Source organism: Arvicanthis niloticus, chromosome 6 (assembly GCF_011762505.2).
Source record: "Arvicanthis niloticus isolate mArvNil1 chromosome 6, mArvNil1.pat.X, whole genome shotgun sequence".
Classification (NCBI taxonomy): Eukaryota; Metazoa; Chordata; class Mammalia; order Rodentia; family Muridae; genus Arvicanthis; species Arvicanthis niloticus.
The window spans coordinates 58,929,216-58,947,875 of record NC_047663.1 but is presented as its reverse complement, the minus strand read 5'-3'; the positions used below and the strand labels follow the sequence as shown (position 1 = coordinate 58,947,875).

Sequence of the window (18,660 nt, the reverse complement as noted above, 5' to 3'; positions counted from 1 at the left end):
CCCCGGCGCGCTCTCTCGGCGCTCGCCGCCAGCCCGTCGGCCCCGCCCCGCCCCGCCGGCCGCCCCGCCCCCGCGCCGCCGCGTGTCTCCCTCCCTCTCCGGCGCCCGCTCCTTCCCGCCGCGCGTCTTTGGGCTAGGGGTGCCCAGCGCCCCCGCCCTGCTTTGTCCCTGGTGCAGCGCCCCCTGCCGGACACCGCGCTGCGCCTTCTGGGGCCCACTGCGCCCCGGCAAAGGTCGGTGAGTCCAACCGAGTTCCCCAATGCTTTCAAGACTGCGAGTGTGATTGAGGCCCGGGGTTGGGGTGGTGGGAGGAGGTCAGTGCTCCGAGCGAGGTAGGGAAACTTTGACATTTGGAGGTCCTGTTCGTCCCAGAGTCTAGTTTCTCAAGAGTGGGCTCTGCAGAGTACCCCAGATTGTCTGAAGTGCTGGCTGAAAGCGCAGTATCTCAGGCCTGGCTCCATGCCCACTGTACAAGCCTCTTCTCAGGGCCTGGAAATGTGCGTTTAGCTAGCATCTTGGGTGGTTCCGATGCTCGTTTCTTGGAGCCTCGGTGGCTTTCAGGTAGATGATTGTGGTTGGTGCATGGACCCAGACCTGGATAGTCTAGTTTTGTGAACTCTGCATTCTTGTTCTCCCTCTACCACTGCAGAGAGGAGTCTTTTAGGTCTTCCTGCTACTACTACAAAGCGGAAATGTGGCTTCTGATTAGACATTCCTTTTGCCTTCTTCTCGGGTTTCTTCTACCAGCCTCTAGGAGCCCATGCTGCATGGATAAGGTACTTTGGAGGCCTTTATGCCCTGTTCTTACCTGTAGGAGGGGCAGCAGTTTTGTTGTAGGTTTTTTCCTTTCTTAAGGTCCTTAGTGCTGCTTTAGGCCAGAGGGTTTACCACCTGCTGATCCGTATCAGGAAAGCCTTGGGCTTCCAAATCCCTGACTCCTGGAAGGTTAGGATAGTACCATAGTAACATTATCTCAAGAGTTGGGAGGTGAAGACTGTGTGTGTGTGTGTGTGTGTGTGTTTTGTCTGTGTTTACCCGGGTGCTTTTTGTTTAACAAAGGTTCTCCCTGGTCTGGAAGTATCCAAGCAGGCTAGTTTGGCTGGCCCCTGAACTTCAGGTATCCACCTATTTTCCACCTTCCTAGCCTAGGATTGTTAGGTGAATACTACCACACGACATCTTTTTTTTTTTTTTTTTTTTTTTTTTTTTAAGATAGGTCACATTATGTATGTATCCCTGGCTAATCTGGAACTTTTTACATAGACTAGGCTGGCCTCGAATTCACAGATTTACCTGACTCTGATTGCTGAGTGCTGGGATTAAAGGGGTGTGTGGCAATTTTTCTTTTAAAAAAAATTCTATAAATTCAAATCTTTAAATTAATTTAGAGCTTCATTCTTTTTAAAAATGGGTCATGGATACCCAAGTCAGGTCCTGCTTACAAGGCAAGCACTTTACCAATTGAGCTGTCTCCTAGCCCAGTGGATTTTTTTCTTTTTGAGAAAATAATTCTAATGACACTTGTTATTCAGGACCGTCTTCAGTGGGGCTGGGCACTAGGGGAGAGAGACCTAGCTTGGTTCTGAGTTTTTATCGAAGCAGCTGGGTGGGTGTTGATGGATGGGAAATGACAAAGTGGAAGTACCACCTGTAACAGGATTCTGGCTAAACTTGGCCTAATAGAATTGTGGAAGACAGAGCCAGTCAGCATCCCTGCAGGCTGGTAGAGGATGAGAAGCCTCATCAGACATTGCAGGTGATCAGCCACCCGGATCTTCCTAAACCGACTTGAGAAAACTCTTTGCTAGAACTGGATTCTACAAAGACACGCACTGATGAGCTGGGAAGAGGGTTCAGGAACCTGACAAGTACCAAGCAGGGATTCTTATCCATAGATGAACGCCAAGCAGAGGAGCTGTACAAGTGAGAATTCTTTTCCTTCTTCCTAAGTGCCAAGTGCTTTGAGGATGAGGCCTTGGGTCTCCCCAAGTTTCTTTTCTGCAGCCCACTCTCCGATGTTCTTGGTGAACACGGCTCTGGCTTCACGGTTTAGCATTTCATTCAAAACGCTTGGTTTTTGTGTGCAGAGGATACTTATTCATATCTTGAGAATCTGGTTTGGGAAATAACCCCTGAGTCTCATTTCTGGCCTGCTTGACCATCCAGGAAAGTAGCTGTGAAGGCTTCTTGCTGACAAGGCCCCTCCACCCACCTGGGGACAGACCCCAAACCTGAGCCAGCAGGTTGATCTGTTTGAGGATGTATGATTGGAGCAGATGCAGTTCCACCAGGGATCTGAGGTCATTCTTTCTCTGAATCCTTCCTTCTGTTATTTTTTTTCTTTCAATTTTTCTCTTTCTGGGCTTGCTCTCAGTAATGACCATTCAGATCTTCTCCATTTATTAAGAAACAAGTTGAAAAGCCGAGTGTGGTGGCGCACGCCTTTAATCTTGGCATCCAGGAGGCAGAGACAGGTATGTTTTTGTGACTTAGAGGCCAGCCAGGTCTACAAAGTGAGTCAAGGATGGCCAGGGCTATTACACAGAGAAACTCTGTCTTAGAAAAACAAAACAAGGGCTGGTGAGATGGTTCAGAGGTTAAGAATACTGACTGCTCTTCCAGAGGTCATGAGTTCAAATCCCAGCAACCACATGGTGGCTCACAACCATCCATAATGAGATCTGATGCTCCTCTTATGGGGTGTCTGAAGACAGCTACAGTGTACTTACATATAATAAATAAATAAATAAAAACCTATGGGCCAGAGCGAGCGGGCCAGAGCAAGAAGGAGAAGGGAAGGGAAAAAGAAAAGAAAAACAAAACCAAACCAGAGAGAGAGGGTGAAGTTGAGTTTGCCTCGATCTGTTCTGGCTACCAATACTCCACACCTTCCTTTCATTTCAGCAGAGTGTTTTTGTTTGTTTGTTTAAGACAAGGTTTTTCTGTGTAGCCTTGGCTGTTCTGGAACTAGCTCCAGACCAGGTTGGCTTCAAATCAGGGATTCCCCTGTCGCTGCCTCCTGAGTGCTGGGATTAAAGCTGCATGCCACCACAACCCTGCTTCAGCTAAGCTTCTAAGAAATGCCTCGTACTTATTGTTACAACTTCTTCACCTCCATCCACTCTTTTTCCACTACAGTTTGGCTTCCGTCCACATCGCATCGTTGAAATGTGTCTTGCCGGTGACCTAGTTGCTAAATTCAGTGGCTACTTTCAGTCTTCATCTCACTCAGACGCAGCACCAGATCCTGTTCTCTGCTCAGTTTTGATTGAAACTGCTTTCTTCTAGACTGGTGTGATGGTGCACCCCTGGAATTCCAGCTGTTGGGAGAGTGAGGCAGGAAGATAGCAGGTTTGAGGCTACATAGGGAATTCTAGGAGAGCTTGGGGAATTCAGAAGCCTGAAAAGGGACTACTACTCTGAAAAGACTCTGTGCCTTTCCTCTTGCAGCGCTGGAGGTGGAGCCCAGAGGCTTGTGTGCCTTTCCTTCTCAAGTCTGTTAGGGCCCCCTTTCTTACCCCTGTCCTTTACTTGTTGGCAAACAGTGCTGTCTGAATCCTCACTGTAGGGTTTGCCATGGCTTACACTCATGGCTTACACTCATGGCTTTCATACCGTGTACACGTTGATGGCTCTGGTTATCAGTAGAAGACACAAGACTTTGAGTTTAGAGACCAGGACTTTACCACTCTGGCAGAGGAAATAGTAGGAGCATGGGCATATTTTCGTAGGTTCGTGCCTCTGAGCCCTGCAGGGGCAGTGTGATGGACCCAGATGGATGCTCCACATGCAGATGGTTTGTGTCACAGCTGAGAAACATGGAGCTTGGGGAGGAAGGAATCTACAGCTTATAAAGGAAGCAGTAAACTGTCATCTTTCAAGTGTGCTTGTTAGAAGCACGCACTGAAAAGAGGCTCAGGTAACAAGAGGCAGGGTCTTTCCATCCACAAAATATGAGAGTGTGCCACGCTCCCCGAAGAATGTCTTTTACCAGGGTGCATGTCACCTTCTTCCAGTGAGCATATCTTCTCCCGGAGCACTCGGGTCTCTGCTCACTGTCAGAGACAGGCCTGGAGCGAGTGTTCATTGGATCATCTTCAGCACCCTCACCTGGCTAACAGAGTCTGTTAACACTGGCATCAAGGCCGGCGGCTCCTTTCTGCTGTCTGGTTCTCTGGCTCTCCATGGCTCTCCATATGCTGTGTTTTGGGTTGTGTCATTTGCACATACTGTGCCACTCCATCTTTTCAGCAGCTGTGAGATTCCCAGGTGAAGAAATGGAATCTTTGCCAGGTTCAGTGATTTGCCCGAGGTCTCACAGACAGAGCTGGGGAGTTGAACTTAGGTTCGTCTGAATGGAAAGCCTGTGTTGTTTAGGACTTCATACTATTCGTCTTCATTTTAAAATATGTCTCTGTCTGATATACAGCTATTCCCTTGGTTGAGGATCTGTCCATTTGAATCTGTTTTCTTCTTTCTCTCCTCTCTGTTAGCCTGCTTTTCTTTACTATAGCAAGTATCTGAGAGAATCAACTTATAAAGAAAAAAAGTTTATTTGGGTTCATGATTTTATTTATTTTTGACTTATTAAATTTTAATTTAATTTTAATACTTTTAATTATTTGTGTGTGTGTGTGTGTGTGTGTGTGTGTGTGTATCAGTTTATAGGTATGTACAATCCAATGCAGGTATCCTTGGAGACCAGAAGAGGGCATCAGATTCCCTGGAGCTGGAGTTAATGGTGGTCCTGAGCCACAGAGGTGGGTGCTGGGATCTAAACTGTGTCTTTTGCAGACGCAGTAGCTCTCTGCTGCTGAGGCGTCTCTCCAGCTCCTGTTCTTATAAACTGCAATCTTTTCTCCCTTGCAGACATCGTCTCAGTATGGAGCTCGGGCTAGACACAAACTTGCAGTCCTGTGTTAGCCTCACAAAGGATGTGATTGTAGGTGCCAGTCTTCCCAGATGCCACTGTCCTTTCCTCCTTAGCAGAGATTCTGCCATCCCCTAAGTAGGTGTCACCTTCATGTGAGGCCTCCATGCCCACCTTTTAGTGACTATATTGGGAACAATGGCGTCTCTGGTGCTTCTGTTTGCACATGACATTCTTCCTCAGATATCCTCCATCCCTCTTTATCTTTTAGGTTTCATTTGCTGTCTTCTGGCATGGCTTCTTGGATTCTTTTGCCTCCTGCTAGCTAAGCTCAGGTGTCTATCTTGAGTATACTGAAGTCCCTCTGCCTCTACCAGTTGCTGTAGTAATAGAACTGCCATTAGTGGAGGCTGTTGTCCATCAGTGCCTGTGTAGTGCGGGCACCTGAAACACTGGGAGAGCTCGATACATTGTGGAAGGAAACTCTGCTTCCTACCACAGTAGTGGTAGTCTGCCATGCTTTGGATAGCTGTGTGTTGTCGTCTTGTTGATGTGACGGAACACCTGACAGCAGCCGAAGGGAAGAGGGTCTTTCTCAATTCAGTTTGAGGCAGAGAGGCGTGGTGATTGGAGTGTCAGGTGGCTGATGGGAGGAACGCTCATGCCCTGCCTACTTTTTTGTTTTTTCCTTTTTATGCCTTCTAGGACTCCTGGATAATTCTGAATCCAGGCAAGTTGATAATGAGGGCTAACTATCTCAGACTTCCCCCATATGGGCTTGTTTTCATGGACTGACGTGTTCTGCCCTGCCTTCCCTTCCATGATGAGACTGGCTGGAACCGTGAGCAGAGCAAACCGTGCCCTTGCCCCCTTCTGTTGTTTGTGGCGGCTGACCACAACAAGAACAGCAAGTGCTGCTCACAGCTCTGCATAAGTGACTCAGGGTATTTGCATTGAGGAGGAGTTGATGAGGATGTTGAGGCTCCCACTCACCACTGCTCTGGGACCGAACTAGAGCTAGAGGAGCTGGGTGTGGGAGAAAACCAGTGTGGGTTTTTCTTTCCTCAGTCTCATGACCGTTTGCGGACTGAGAAGAATTTAGTGCTGACCTTTGGTGGACATCAGTGCCTCTGTCACCATACAACAAAGGGCTTTTCTGTCTCTTACTTGACAATGATCTTCTGCTTGATCAAAGTATAGTTACTCTCTTTAGTTTGAAGTCTCTCCTAGATCCGACTGTGTATTTCCTTGTAAGATCTGGTTTTAGCAAAGAACTCTGCCAAGGTCATTTAGCGAGAATCCTCTGCTTCATTATCTGATTGCTCCCATGAGCAGGCTTTTTATTCTGCACCAAGCTGAGGGTGGTGTTTGTTCAAGCTGGCTTGTCTTCAGGAGGAATCCTGTATGGTCAGTTTAGCCAGATACTCTTACTTTTCCTATTTCCTCTTGGTAATTTCCCGGCACTGAAAGGCACTGAAAAGTCTGTCATAGACGTCCCTGATTTGGGGACCTGATTTTGAACAAGGTTTTCTTTGTGCTGCTCTTCTAAGTATCAGAGAACTTTTTTTCTTTGACAGGTTCATTTTTCTCTTCGAAGGAAGACTTGTCTCTTTTTTGGGGTGTCCACAGTAGCCCAGTTAGTTATTTCTCTATCACGTTTAGGCAAAATACTTGAGGGTCCCTTTATTCGTTATTTTTCTCTTCTCTCTGACAAAGTACCTGTCACAGGCAGTCTAATGAGGGAAGCCGTTATTTGGCCCACAGTCCAAGAGTATATATAATCTGTCATGGTGGCAAAGTCACAGCAGCACAAGGTGGCCTGTTACATCACATCTGCAGTCAGGAAGCAGAGAGAGAGATAGATGTTGGCATTTCACTTGATTTATTCATATTTTAATTGTTATTATATTTTTGGCTAGACATGATAGTGTATGCTTTTTTTTTTTTTTTAATTTATTTTATTTATATGAGTACACTATAGCTGTCTTCATACACGCCAGAAGAGGGCATTGGATCCCATTACAGATGGTTGTGAGCCACCATGTGGTTGCTGGGAATTGAACTCAGGACCTTTGGAAGAGCAGTCAGTGAATGCTCTTAACCGCTGAGCCATCTCTCCAGCCCGATGGTGTGTGCTTTTAATCTCCGCACCAGGGAGGCAGAGACAGGCGAGTCTCTAAGTTCCAGGTCAGTCAGGGCTGCATAATAGAGAGAGAGACCCTGTCCACAAAAAATTATATATATATGTGTGTGTGTGTGTGTGTGTGTGTGTGTGTGTGTGTGTATGTGTGTGTGTAAATAATATTTTTGATTATTCAAGACAGGGTTTCTCTGTATAGCCCTGGCTGTTGTGGAACTTCCTTTGTAGCCTCCAACTCAGAGATCTACCAGCCTTTGCCTCCCAAATTTCTGGGATTAAAGGTATGAACCACCACCAGCTGGCAAAACTTTAAAAAATGTTCTTCATTGTATTCAGTCTAGGTCCTTGGCTGATGGAATGGTACCACTCACATTTAGGATGGATCTTCCAGCCTTTGTTAACCCAGTCTAGAAACTTCTCAGAGACATGCCCAGAGGTTTGTCTGTTAGATGAGTTTAGATCCTGGCAAGTTGACAGTCAATAGTAACCACCACAGTCTCTAAAAAAAAGGGCATATGCCAGGCACAAATGTAAACCTGTCGGTTAGCCTGAGGTTTGGGCAATATAATCCAGCCACTTGTGTGACATCCTAAGTATCCAGTGCCTCTCTTAATCAGGAGTCTAGAAGCCTGAGAATACCACAGACCTCTGCTGGTCAGTGTATAGTCAGACGGTCGGAGACGCTATTGAGAGAAATGGCCTTCCAGGGTGGACAAGCCAGGGAAGGACAGGAGAGCTAGCCACTAAGTCTCCAGCATCAGGGGCACACATCCTAATCTTTCTACCTAGTGCTGCCAAGAACCATGATTTCATGCTTTCCTTTCTGTTCTCTAATTGGGTTTTCATTGCTCTGTGCATGGCCTGCCTTAATCTCGTTATCTAGTTTGTTCTATAATAGGAGTTCACAAACTCGTCATCCAAAACAAAACCAAGCTGCAGCACATCTGGGATGGTATGATTTGGACCTGGGATGCCTGGTAAAGGTTTGGTCCCAGGCTTAGCTGTCTTAGGATCTGGTGGAACCTGTAAGAGGTGAGGTCTTGGGGGGGAAGCATTAGGTCATCATGGGTGTGTCCTTCAAGGATTTACCTCTTGCTTATGCTTTCTTTTGTGTCCCAGCTACCATGATGTGCTGTGCCCTGTCATAGACTTAAAAGCAACTGAGGGGCTGGAGGATGGCTCAGTGGTTAAGAACACTGGATGTTCTTATAGAGGCTCCAGTTAGATTATAGCCTCCTCTTATAGAGGCTCCCAGCACCCACATGGCAGCTCACAACGTCTGTAACTCCAGTCTCAAGGGATCTGATACCCTCTTCTGGCTTCCGAGGATACCAGGCATACAAGTGCATGCAGGCAGGCAAAACACTCCCACACATAAAATAAATGTAGGGGAAAAAAAGCAGTGGAACTGTGGACCATGGACTGGAGCCTCAACCTCCAATCTATGAGCACCCCTAAAAGCCTTTCACCTTTGTAAGTTGATTACCAGGTGTTTTGTTATAGTAATGGAAAACTGATTAATACTTGACACAAAAAAATGACATGGAATTGTAGGTTTCTCTTCCATCCAGAGATCCCTCCTCCTACTGCTTAAGTAGCCCATGTCCTGAATCCGGTGTTTATCAATCTTTGCTTTCCCTTTTAAATTATTTTAAATGTACCTAAATGGAAATTTTCCAGTGGTCACAGCTTGAAACTAGTCTGATCTTGCTTTATTCAACCTTCACCCATTTCCCGTTTCTACTGCTTCGGTTATTGTTTGCTTATGGTGCTAGGTCAAACCTAGGGCCCAGTGCTTTCTGGGTAGGTGCTCTGTCACTGACTTCCATCCCCAGGCTCCTGTTTATACTTTTATTTTGAGATAGTGTTTTGCTAAATTGCTCAGACTGCCCTTGACCTCCTCTGTGACTCAGGCAGGCCTTGAACCGCTGGGATTGGGGGCCTGTGCCTCCAGGCCCAGTGGTTTCTACATCCCTTGGGCAGTTGTGTCCTGTGTATGTATCTAGTCTTGCTTTGGGTTATTTTTAACTTTATAAAAATTCATATTTCTGTATGATTTTTTTTGTGGAACAACTTTTTTCATGTACTAATGTGTCAGTAGAACTCAGTATTGTGGATGCCACCATACATCCTTCACTTTGTGTAATGGCACACTTTGTGCAGGCTTATACATTGGCTTATTGCTCCACTATGCTACTGATAGCCATTCGATATGTTTGTGGGTTTTTGCTGTTGTGAAGAGTGCTGCTTCTGAACCACCTCCTCCTTTTCCTCTTCCTCTTCTTCAGAAAAGATTTATTTTTAATTTTTAAATTATATGTGGATGTGTGTGCCTGTAAATGGGTGTGTGCATATGAATGCAGGTGCCTCAGAGGCCAGTGGGATAGGTTCCCCTAAAACTGGAGTTATGGACTGTTTGGAGCTGACAGGTGGGTGCTGGGTGTCAAACCTGGGTCCTCTGGAAGAACAGCCAGTGCTTTCAACTGCTGAACCATCCCTCCAGCCCCCCTCCCCCTACACTCATTTACAAAAAGAAAGAAAGAAAGAACAAATTTGGGGGCCCTGGAGTAGAACGCTGCAGACTGAATCACATCCTCTCAGCAGTCACATGCCACAGCCTTAGCCTCAGTGTGATGCTATTTAGAGATTGGCCTTTGGAAGGTAATTAGCCTTTAGATGAAGACTAGAGGATTGACCTCTTGAGACTGAAGAACTTGCTGTGTCCCCTCATGTCCCTAAGGAAAGGCCATTTCGAACACAGTAAGGAGGAAGCTGGGAAGAATCCTTACTAGAACTCCACTTGGTACCCTTTAGTTTCATCCTTCAGAACTGTGGGGATAGATAAATCCTGTACCCTGACCACCCATCCTGTGGGTGTGTTATGGAGGCATGAATTGACTAAGACAACGAACCAGCAGGGTCAGCTACCTCTTGATACACCTGCTTGTTTCCTTTTCTGTTAAGTATCTGTATCTCTGTGTTTCTGTTGAGTTTTTGAGTTAGTTTTTGGTCACAGCACTTGGGAGGTGGAGGCAGGCGAATCACTGTGAGTTTGAGAACAGCCTGGTCTACATAGTGAGTTCCAGGTCAGCAAGGTCTAGATAGTGAGACCCTGTCTTAAAATAACAGCAGCAAAAACAACAAACAGCAGCAACAACAACAAAACCTAACTTATTCAGAACAGCCAGAAGGTAAAACTAACCCAGGTCTACCGACAAACAGCTACATAAAGATGTCATGTAGTCATGCAGGGAGTTACATTCGGCCATAAAAGAGAGGAGATTCTAATTCATATTTTGCCATGGGTGAGCTGTGCTGTGTAAAATAAACCATCACAAAATGACAAATAATGCTTAACTCCACTTACTGGCTTGCCTAGGGCGGTCACATTTACAGAGTCACACAGGGAGAGGGGAGTGTGGATTGTTTAGCACAGAATGTTGGTTTTGCAAAAATGAAAAGAGCTTCAGAGACTGATGGGTAGAGGATGCAGAGCAACGTGAAACAGCCGTGCAAATGATTAAAGATGGCAGTGTTCACAGATCCTGTGTTCTGGTGAGCTTTACCTCTACGGAAAGAAAACAGTAACATGGCAGCAGCTGCTTGTGAAATCAAAAAAAATCCTTAAAAAAAAAAAATTATTTATTTTATTTATATGAGTACACTGTAGCTGTCTTCAGACCTACCAGAAGTGGGCATCGGATCCCATTATAAATGGTTGTGAGCCACCATGTGGTTGCTGGGAATTGAACTCAGGACCTCTGGAAGAGCAGATGGTGCTCTTACCCTCTGAGACATCTCTCCAGCACTTTTAAATCTTTTTGTACACTGCGAATTGAATGAACAGTCTATGTCAGGCGTGAGGCTTCTCAACAAGAGTAAGATTCATGGACTGGAAGGGACTATAAGCCGTGTATGCAGGCAGGTTATATAAAATGTTCAGAGCGACAAAGTTCTATCGGTGACGTGATGAGCAGCCAGTTCTTCCTAGGGGACCTGGGAACCTATGTGGAAAGCCGATATGTTACTGGAATCCTGAACTGTAAAAATATTCTCACTACATTTTGCTGGCTGAGGAGGGAGAAATTTCATCAGTGTCTGGTTCGAGTACTTTCTGGTACACCCATCTCTACACTTGATTCTTTGGTGACAGAGGAGGCCCCAGCCAGCCAGCAGAGAGCACAAGGCCTAGAAAGGTATCTGGACAGTGTCCTGGATGTTAGTCTATTTGTTTATTGTTTCTAAACTGACTAGCAAGTGAAAGAAAGGAATAAAGGCTGGTGTTCTCAGGCTTGTTTGTAGAGAATAACACACATAGGATTGTGAAAAATCAGTTGTGGGGCTGGAGAGAAGGCTCAGCAGTTAAGAGCTTGGTTTTCTTGCAAAACTCCTGTTTGGTTCCCAGCACCCACCTCTAACTCCAGTGCCTGGGAAACTGGATGCCCTCCTCTGGTCTTGGAGGCACTATACACACACACACACACACACACACACACACACACACACACACACACACACACAGAGAGAGAGAGAGAGAGAGAGAGAGAGAGAGAGAGAGAGAGAGAGAGAGAGAGACATCTCTACACATAATTAAAAACAAAACTCTTTTTAAACTCGCTTATCAGATCCAGATTGCTCCGCTCAGCAGGAACACTTAGCATGTATTTACGTGTGAATCCTCACCGCTCAGAAACTCCAGCAGCTATATTCTTTCTTTCCAAGTGTTTCAAGTGAATCCTTATTGATTGATCACACTGTGCATTTCATCACGATCAAGTTACATTTTCCAATAACCACCTTTACTGAGTTTCTAGAGCCTTGTATATTTTTATGAATATAGAAACTAACACTTCATATCCATGGCAGTCTGCAAATCTAGAGTTCATTGGGACTACAAACCAAGCCCAGACACTCAGAACTTTTCATAGTGTGAAGGAATTCCCCCATCAGCCACAGCCAGGAAAGCTGGTTAGCAAAGCAGCACCCTGCTGTTAGGTGTTTAGGAGATAAAGCAAACTATAGACATCCCAAGGCTTGCCTGGATGTTACTACTTCCTGTTTTCAACAGGCACAAAGGAATCATCACAGTTAGTCCATTTCCTGGAAATAATATCCTTCCTAAGAGTCTGTTTCATCACCCTCAAAAAGAATAAGAATTGCTTAGGTGCTCACAAATATTGTCTTACATTAGGCAAATAATTTAAAAAAATTTTTTTTTTGTTTTCTCATAGAAATTTTGTAAAGCCCAAACGAAAAGGACCTCACGGTCCGTGGAAACTGCAGACACACCCAAATCACTCTCGAGAAACACAGCTTGATGCAATCGCAAGAGGTTTACTCAAAAAAACTATCTAGCTAGGGCCTCCTTCCTTCTAGCCCATTCAGGGGTAGAGGAATTCAGCAGCCAGCCACAGATTTTTACAGTTTTTTAAGGAGAATCTACAAACCAGGTGGGTGTGGAGTTAGGGAAGGGGGAAGGATGGGGAACAGGTCACTAGGTCATCGGTACATTTGATCTCAAATTCTTAAGATGGATGGTGAGTCACTTTATAATTGGCTATTTCGGACTAGCTTCATACTATTTATCATGAGTTCTGGTTCAAAGGGGTCAGGCTCATCTCAAACTTTCAGCATCCTGGCACCAATTGTCTCAGGGCTGTTAGTTCGAAGCACAGCCAGGCTTATCTCCTTCCCATTGCATCCTGACACCATTAATCTCAGGGCTTGTTTAGTTAGGGCCATCTGTTCGAATGGTCAGCTAATTTCCTGGGACTGAGGTGCCACAGGTTTGACTTACAGGTTTTTATGTCTTTGCTTTTAAGAGTAGGGTTCAGGGGGTCAACTTAGATTTTTCTATCTTTCAATTTCAGGGGACATGTTAGCCCAGAAAGACTATTTACTGACAAGCCAGCATGGTAAAACAAAACAAAATAAGCAAACAAAAGAGGCTTAGTTCCAGTCATGGGGAAAGAGAACTCTTAGAAGCCTTAGCAAGGAGTCATACACATCACTTCAGGTCACTTCTGTAGTTGTTACTTGGTCACACTAAATTGCAAAGGACTCAGAGTGTTTCTTTGTGAGCTGTGAGCGTGGTATCTGGAGATTATTCTCCTAGTCTGGGAATAGCTCAGCTGAGAGCTTGAGGACACATCATACAGTTCTCTCTGAGTCTTCAAGTCAGCACCTCTGATATTCTGTCAGTAATTTTGTGAGCAAAACCAAACAGCAATCCTCAGAGCTTTGCAAGTAATAAAGAAGCCGAACATGCTATTTCATTACATTCAAGATCCAGCTGACAGATAGGCTGACCATTTCTTTCTTATGTAGAACAATTGTTCTTAGTTGAGGGTGATTGTGACCTAAGGTTTCTGTATTAGGGTGCTCCAGAGTCACAGAATTTATTGATTGATGGAATGAATCTATCTATCTATCTATCTATCTATCTATCTATCTATCTATCTATCTATCTATCTATCTAATCTATCTATCTAAAGGGAATTTATTGGAACAGCTTACAGGCTGCAAACCAACTAACCTAACAATGGCCAGCTGTGAGTAGGAAGTCCAAGTAACTTGTAGTGACTCAGTCCTACGAGGCTGGGTGTTTCAGCTGGTCTGTATAAGCTGGAATCCTGAAGAAAAGTAGGCTCCAATGGATGTGCTGGCAGTTAGTGCAAGGAGGTGAAGAAGAAGGAACTTTTCCATCTTCTGTTGTCGTCAAGATCCAGATTAAGATCCTGTGTTGTCTTCCTGCTTCAAGATCCAGGTCAAAAGTGTACCCTCCATTTGTGGATTGTAGCTCATTCCAGATATAGTCAGGGTGACAACCAAGAATAGCCGTCATAGTTTCCGAACTATTTCCAAACTAAATAGCAAGTGAAAAAGTCATAAACCTGGAGTTTTCAGGCCTGTTTATAGAGGACAATGCAAATGAGGTTGTAGAACCCTAGCTGTGGGGCTGGAGAGGTGTTTCAGCTGTTAGAGCCTGCTGTGGTTGCAGAGGTCCAAGTTCTAATCTTGGAGCCCATGTGTGACTCACAACCTTCTATAACTGGCTACATTTTCTAATGGTTAGAGATATTAAAACAGTTTGTTACATTTATTTATTTATTTTATTTATTTACTTATTTATTTATGTTGCAACCTGGATCTTTGAGTCACCATAGGGAGAGCTGCTCATCCTCTGGATATAGGTGGCATCATTAAGGTTGTGGGTTTTGTTATTTGTGTGTGTGTGTGTAGTGATATGTATATGTGTGTGTTCCACACAGCATGCATGTGGAGGTCAGAGGTCAACTTTTGGGAGTTCATTTTCTCTTTCCACTTGGATGAGGCGAGGTCTCATTCCCGCCCCCATGAGACTCGGGCAGTGTCACATGGGGAAAGTGGGATTGGAACCAGGAGAGAGAGAGCAAAGGGCTCGGGGTCGCCCTCTGGACGGACTGTCAGCACCTAAGCAGCTGCGCCACCACTTGTTCGCTGAGGTCTCATTTCTTTCACCCTTTTGTGTATTCCAGGCTAGCTGGCCCTCAAGCTTACAGGCAGTTCTTCTGTGTCTGCCTTCCATCTTGCCTCAGGAGTGCTGGGACTACAGATGTGTGCTACTGAATTTGGCTTAAAAACAAGCCAGGCTACGGTGGTGCAGCCCTTGGGAGGCAGAGGCAGGCAGATCTCTGAGTTCAAAGTCAGCCTCTCTACAGAGTGAGTTCCAGGACAGTCAGAGATACCCTGTCTTAAAAACAAAAACAAACAAACAAAAAACCCAACCACATTTTTATTATTTATTTTATGTGTATGGGTGTTTTGCCTGCCTGTATGCCTGTACACAATATGCATGGCTCATCTCTTTAGAGGAAATTGGAGTTTTGTTTGAGTTTATTTTATTCTGGTTTTCTTGCATGTATGTCTGTGCATCACATGCATGCCTGCTGCCCTCAGAGGCCAGAAGAGGGTGTTGGATCCCCTGGAACTAGAGTTGTAAGCTACCGTAGGTGCTAGGAATCAATCACAGATACTGAGATTAGAGGGTGAGCTTTCATGTTTGGGTCAACAGATAACATGAAAGCTTATCTCATCTTAGTGACTAAGTTGCTCCCAAACCTATAAATAAATATGTAGATTCCCTCTGACTTGTCTTCACACAAGGAGCCTTAGAAATCAGAGAGAACTCTGATTTGGAAAAGCACGCCTTTTAGTTTCACTACTCAGGAGGCAGAGACAGGAAGATCTCTGACGTCCAGGACAGCCTGGTCTACAGAGTGAGTTCCAGGACATCCAGGGCTGCACAGAGAAACCTGGTCTCTGTCTCAATACCACCACCCCCCCCCCAAAAAAAAAAAATCAAAAAAGGAAAGAAGAAGGAACAGCATGCCAGTTAGGCTTGTAACCGAGGTCAGCCTAGGGTCAATTCCAAGTTTGCCATTGAGTCTGAATCACACAGGCTGTCCCTGCTTTGTGTGATCCAGTTATGTCATCAAGTTGGTCAACTTGATTGAGCCACAGGATATCCAGATATATGGCTAAACATCATTCTGCAGTTGGATCTGCAGTATTTTCTCCAAGACTTACGTGTTAAAGGTTTGGTTGCAGCCTGTGGCACCATTGAGAAGTGGGAGAATATCTCAAGAGATAGGACCAGCAGGATATGGTGCTGTAACATCTGTAATCTCAATACCTAGGAAGCTGAGGCAAGAAAATTGCCACAAGTGTGAGGTCAACCTGGGCTACACGGTGAGACGCTGTCTGTAATATGCAGGAAGAGAAGAGGAGGGTCTAATGGGTAAGTTAAGTCATTGGGGTTTGTCCTGATCCTCTCTCTCTTTGCTTCCCAGTGGCTGTGAGCTGAACTCCCCTGTTCTGCTCAGTGTTCCCTCCATGATGTACTGCGATGCTACAGGCCCAAAGCAACGAGCCCAGATGAATCTATGAGCCAAGACAAGTCTTTCCTTTTCTTATCATATTTACCCCAGTGTGGAAGGCTAGCTCTGGGGCTGCCACTCCTTTGGAACCATGGTGGCATTGCTGTGGAAGGTGCTGGTGGGCGTCGGTCTCTTCGCTCTCACCCACGCTGCCTTCTCTGCTGCACAGCATCGTTCTCATACACGACTGACAGAGAAGGAGGATGAGCCGCTGCCGACGGATATAGTTCTCCAGACACTTTTGGCCTTTGCGCTTACCTGTTATGGCGTGGTTCATTCTGCAGGGGACTTTAGAGACAGGGATGCCACTTCAGAACTAAAGAATATGACATTTGACACCTTAAGGAATCGCCCGTCTTTTTATGTGTTTCGCCGTTCTGGCTATGGACTGTTCCGGCGTTCATACGCAACTCCTTCTTCAGACCTCAGCGTGTCATCTTCTGGCGTACAGTTGAAGTTCTGAAAACTCAAATCGCTGCACCATTCAGCTTTAAAAAAAAAAAAAAATTAAATAACAGGACAGACGCAGAATTAAGTCCTGGGGTTTGGGATGTAAAACATCCCCTACACATCAGTATTTTTACTGATATTTCAGACTTAACTTTAAAAAAATCTATAATTAGCTAGGCGGTGGTGGCGCACGCCTTTAATCCCAGCACTTAGGAGGCAGAGGCAGGCGGATTTCTGAGTTCGAGGCCAGCCTGGTCTACAGAGTGAGTTCCAGGACAGCCAGGGCTACACAGAGAAACCCTGTCTCGAAAAAAATCAAAACCAAACCAAAACAAAAAATATCTATAATTAAAACAACAACAACAAAAGATATTTATGTCGGGTACCCTGTCACAGCTGTAGAAAGCTGATTAACTGGATTTGTTTTTGGATGAGGCCAACATTTGGATCTCAGCCCAAGTAAAGCAGATACTGCAGGTGGACCTCACCCTGTCCCCGTCCGTCCAGGGGCTGAATGGAATAAAAAGGCCTCAGTAAGGAAAATGCGCTTTTGCACGCTTAAACTGAGACATCCATCTTTCTCCAGCTCTGTCCCCTAACCCCAGGCATGAGCTCTTCTTGCATCCTGAGCCTTTGAGGGTGAACTTCATGTGGGCCTCCTGAGCTCTGCTCACAGACTACAGTCTTGAAGGAACCTAAAGGTTTTCGCAATGTGTTGTTTGATTGTTCATTACACCTCTCACCACAGATTTCTCCCGGGCTCTCAGGCTGATGATCTGGAGGCCGCTGTGAGCTATAAGCTCAAAGATGGTGGTGGTGGTCCGTACTGGGTGAAGAGGCCTAACTGTGAAGAAGAGAAAGGCCAGCATTCCCAGAATAGTGCACATAAGAGGTAGAGAGAGCCTTGCCCCTGCCAGTCTAGCTACCCCTGCGGCCTGCGGCCAGTTCCACGTGTTGCTTGCTGTGGTCTGATTATATGCCCACTTGTCTTTTTGCTGTGGCCCATACGAGATTCTGCCATTTGCAAATGTATTAAGGTTTGTCAGAGGACAAGAATCAAGGAGGGGAAGGTGTTTATATAAAACTGTCCCCTGGTATCTACAGAGGATTGACTCTACAACCATACACAGGAACAAAGTCCTCAGATGCTCAAGTCGTCTTAGAAAATGACATAGTATTTCCATAGACCCTCTGCCCACCCTCCCATATACTTCCAGTCATCTCCAGATTACGTGTAACACCCAATACCATGTGAATTCTGTGTAAGCAGTTGCTGTACTGCTTTGTTTAGGGGTAACGATAAGAAGATGCTTGCATATGTTCGGTACAGATGGAATTTCCCCCAAATATCTTTGGTTAGCAGTTGGTTGAGTCTGTGTCTGGTTTGTTTACTTGTCCTTATGGTCTACTTTTACAAGAATGTCATCTCCCTGCGGGGCAGATCATGTTTGTCTTGGTTCCTTGTGGTGTCCCTCATTCCTGTCATAGTGCTTGGTATGTCCTTGCTTGTGATATGTTGGGGAGGGGACAGAGGTGTGAGTGTGTGTGTGTATGAGAGAAGGGGGGCACATATACACACAGAGACACACCAGGAAGAGGCAGAAAAAGAGACAATCAGATCTGGAACTTGATATATATAGCAGACTGGCTTTGTACTCACAGAGATCCGACTGCCTCTGCCTCAAGTACTGAGATTAAAGGTGTGCACCACCATACTTGGGTTTTTTCCATACATATTTATCAAGAAAGGCTCAGTTCATTCTGAACCTAATGTTTCAGGACTCACTGTTGATTGGTCTGAAGCTTTTACCACTGTTTCCACTCCTTCCTGTCTGAGATTTCCCAGCCTTGGCTTCCATGATGTAGTAAGGGAAGCCCTGTACTAGGTTCCTTCCTCCTCTGACATCACTTCTCCAGAGAGTCCCTTCCTCCAGCATGTTGAATACACATGGCCCTTCTGACATGTCTCTGGCTGTCTTCTCATTCTAAGAGACCCGCCTTATTTACTTTTCTTATTTACTTACTTGTATCTTGTTTCCCTTCCCTGGGATTTTCCTGATCTGCATCCAAAGGGGAACTAAGACCTGTCATCTGTATTCTCTGCATCTCCATCCAGGCGATCCCGGCTTTAGTACATGGCTATATCATTTAACTTCTTACAGACATAACCTATGTTCCTGGCACAGTCCTCATCTCCCCCCTTAGCTGTGCAGTCCTTTTCAGTACTACCAGTCCTACTTTAGAGTGCTCTTTCTGCTGCACAGCACAGTCGTAGAACTCTT

General features: G+C 45.4%; 1 protein-coding gene across 6 annotated transcripts; it reads left to right on the top strand.

Moving 5' to 3' along the window:
- The first annotated feature begins 69 nt into the window (after positions 1-69).
- Positions 70-17,823, top strand: LOC117711204 (membrane magnesium transporter 2-like). 6 transcript variants are annotated; one of them, XM_076936619.1, is made up of 4 exons: positions 70-233; positions 650-776; positions 14,528-14,711; positions 15,842-17,823. In XM_076936619.1, the coding sequence occupies exon 4, from the start codon at positions 16,020-16,022 to the stop codon at positions 16,389-16,391; it is 372 nt and encodes a 123-aa protein (XP_076792734.1). In that variant the 5' UTR covers positions 70-233; positions 650-776; positions 14,528-14,711; positions 15,842-16,019; the 3' UTR covers positions 16,392-17,823. The 6 variants fall into 6 exon arrangements, with proteins under 6 accessions (XP_076792734.1, XP_076792735.1, XP_076792737.1 ...); XM_076936620.1 differs by lacking the exon at positions 650-776; XM_076936622.1 differs by lacking the exons at positions 650-776; positions 14,528-14,711 and adding an exon at positions 12,242-12,460.
- Positions 17,824-18,660: the final 837 nt, after the last annotated feature.

Bases quoted from the DNA above. Each gene is read 5' to 3' on its own strand.
- LOC117711204 (XM_034506702.2), top strand. From the start codon at position 16,020: ATGGTGGCATTGCTGTGGAAGGTGCTGGTGGGCGTCGGTCTCTTCGCT.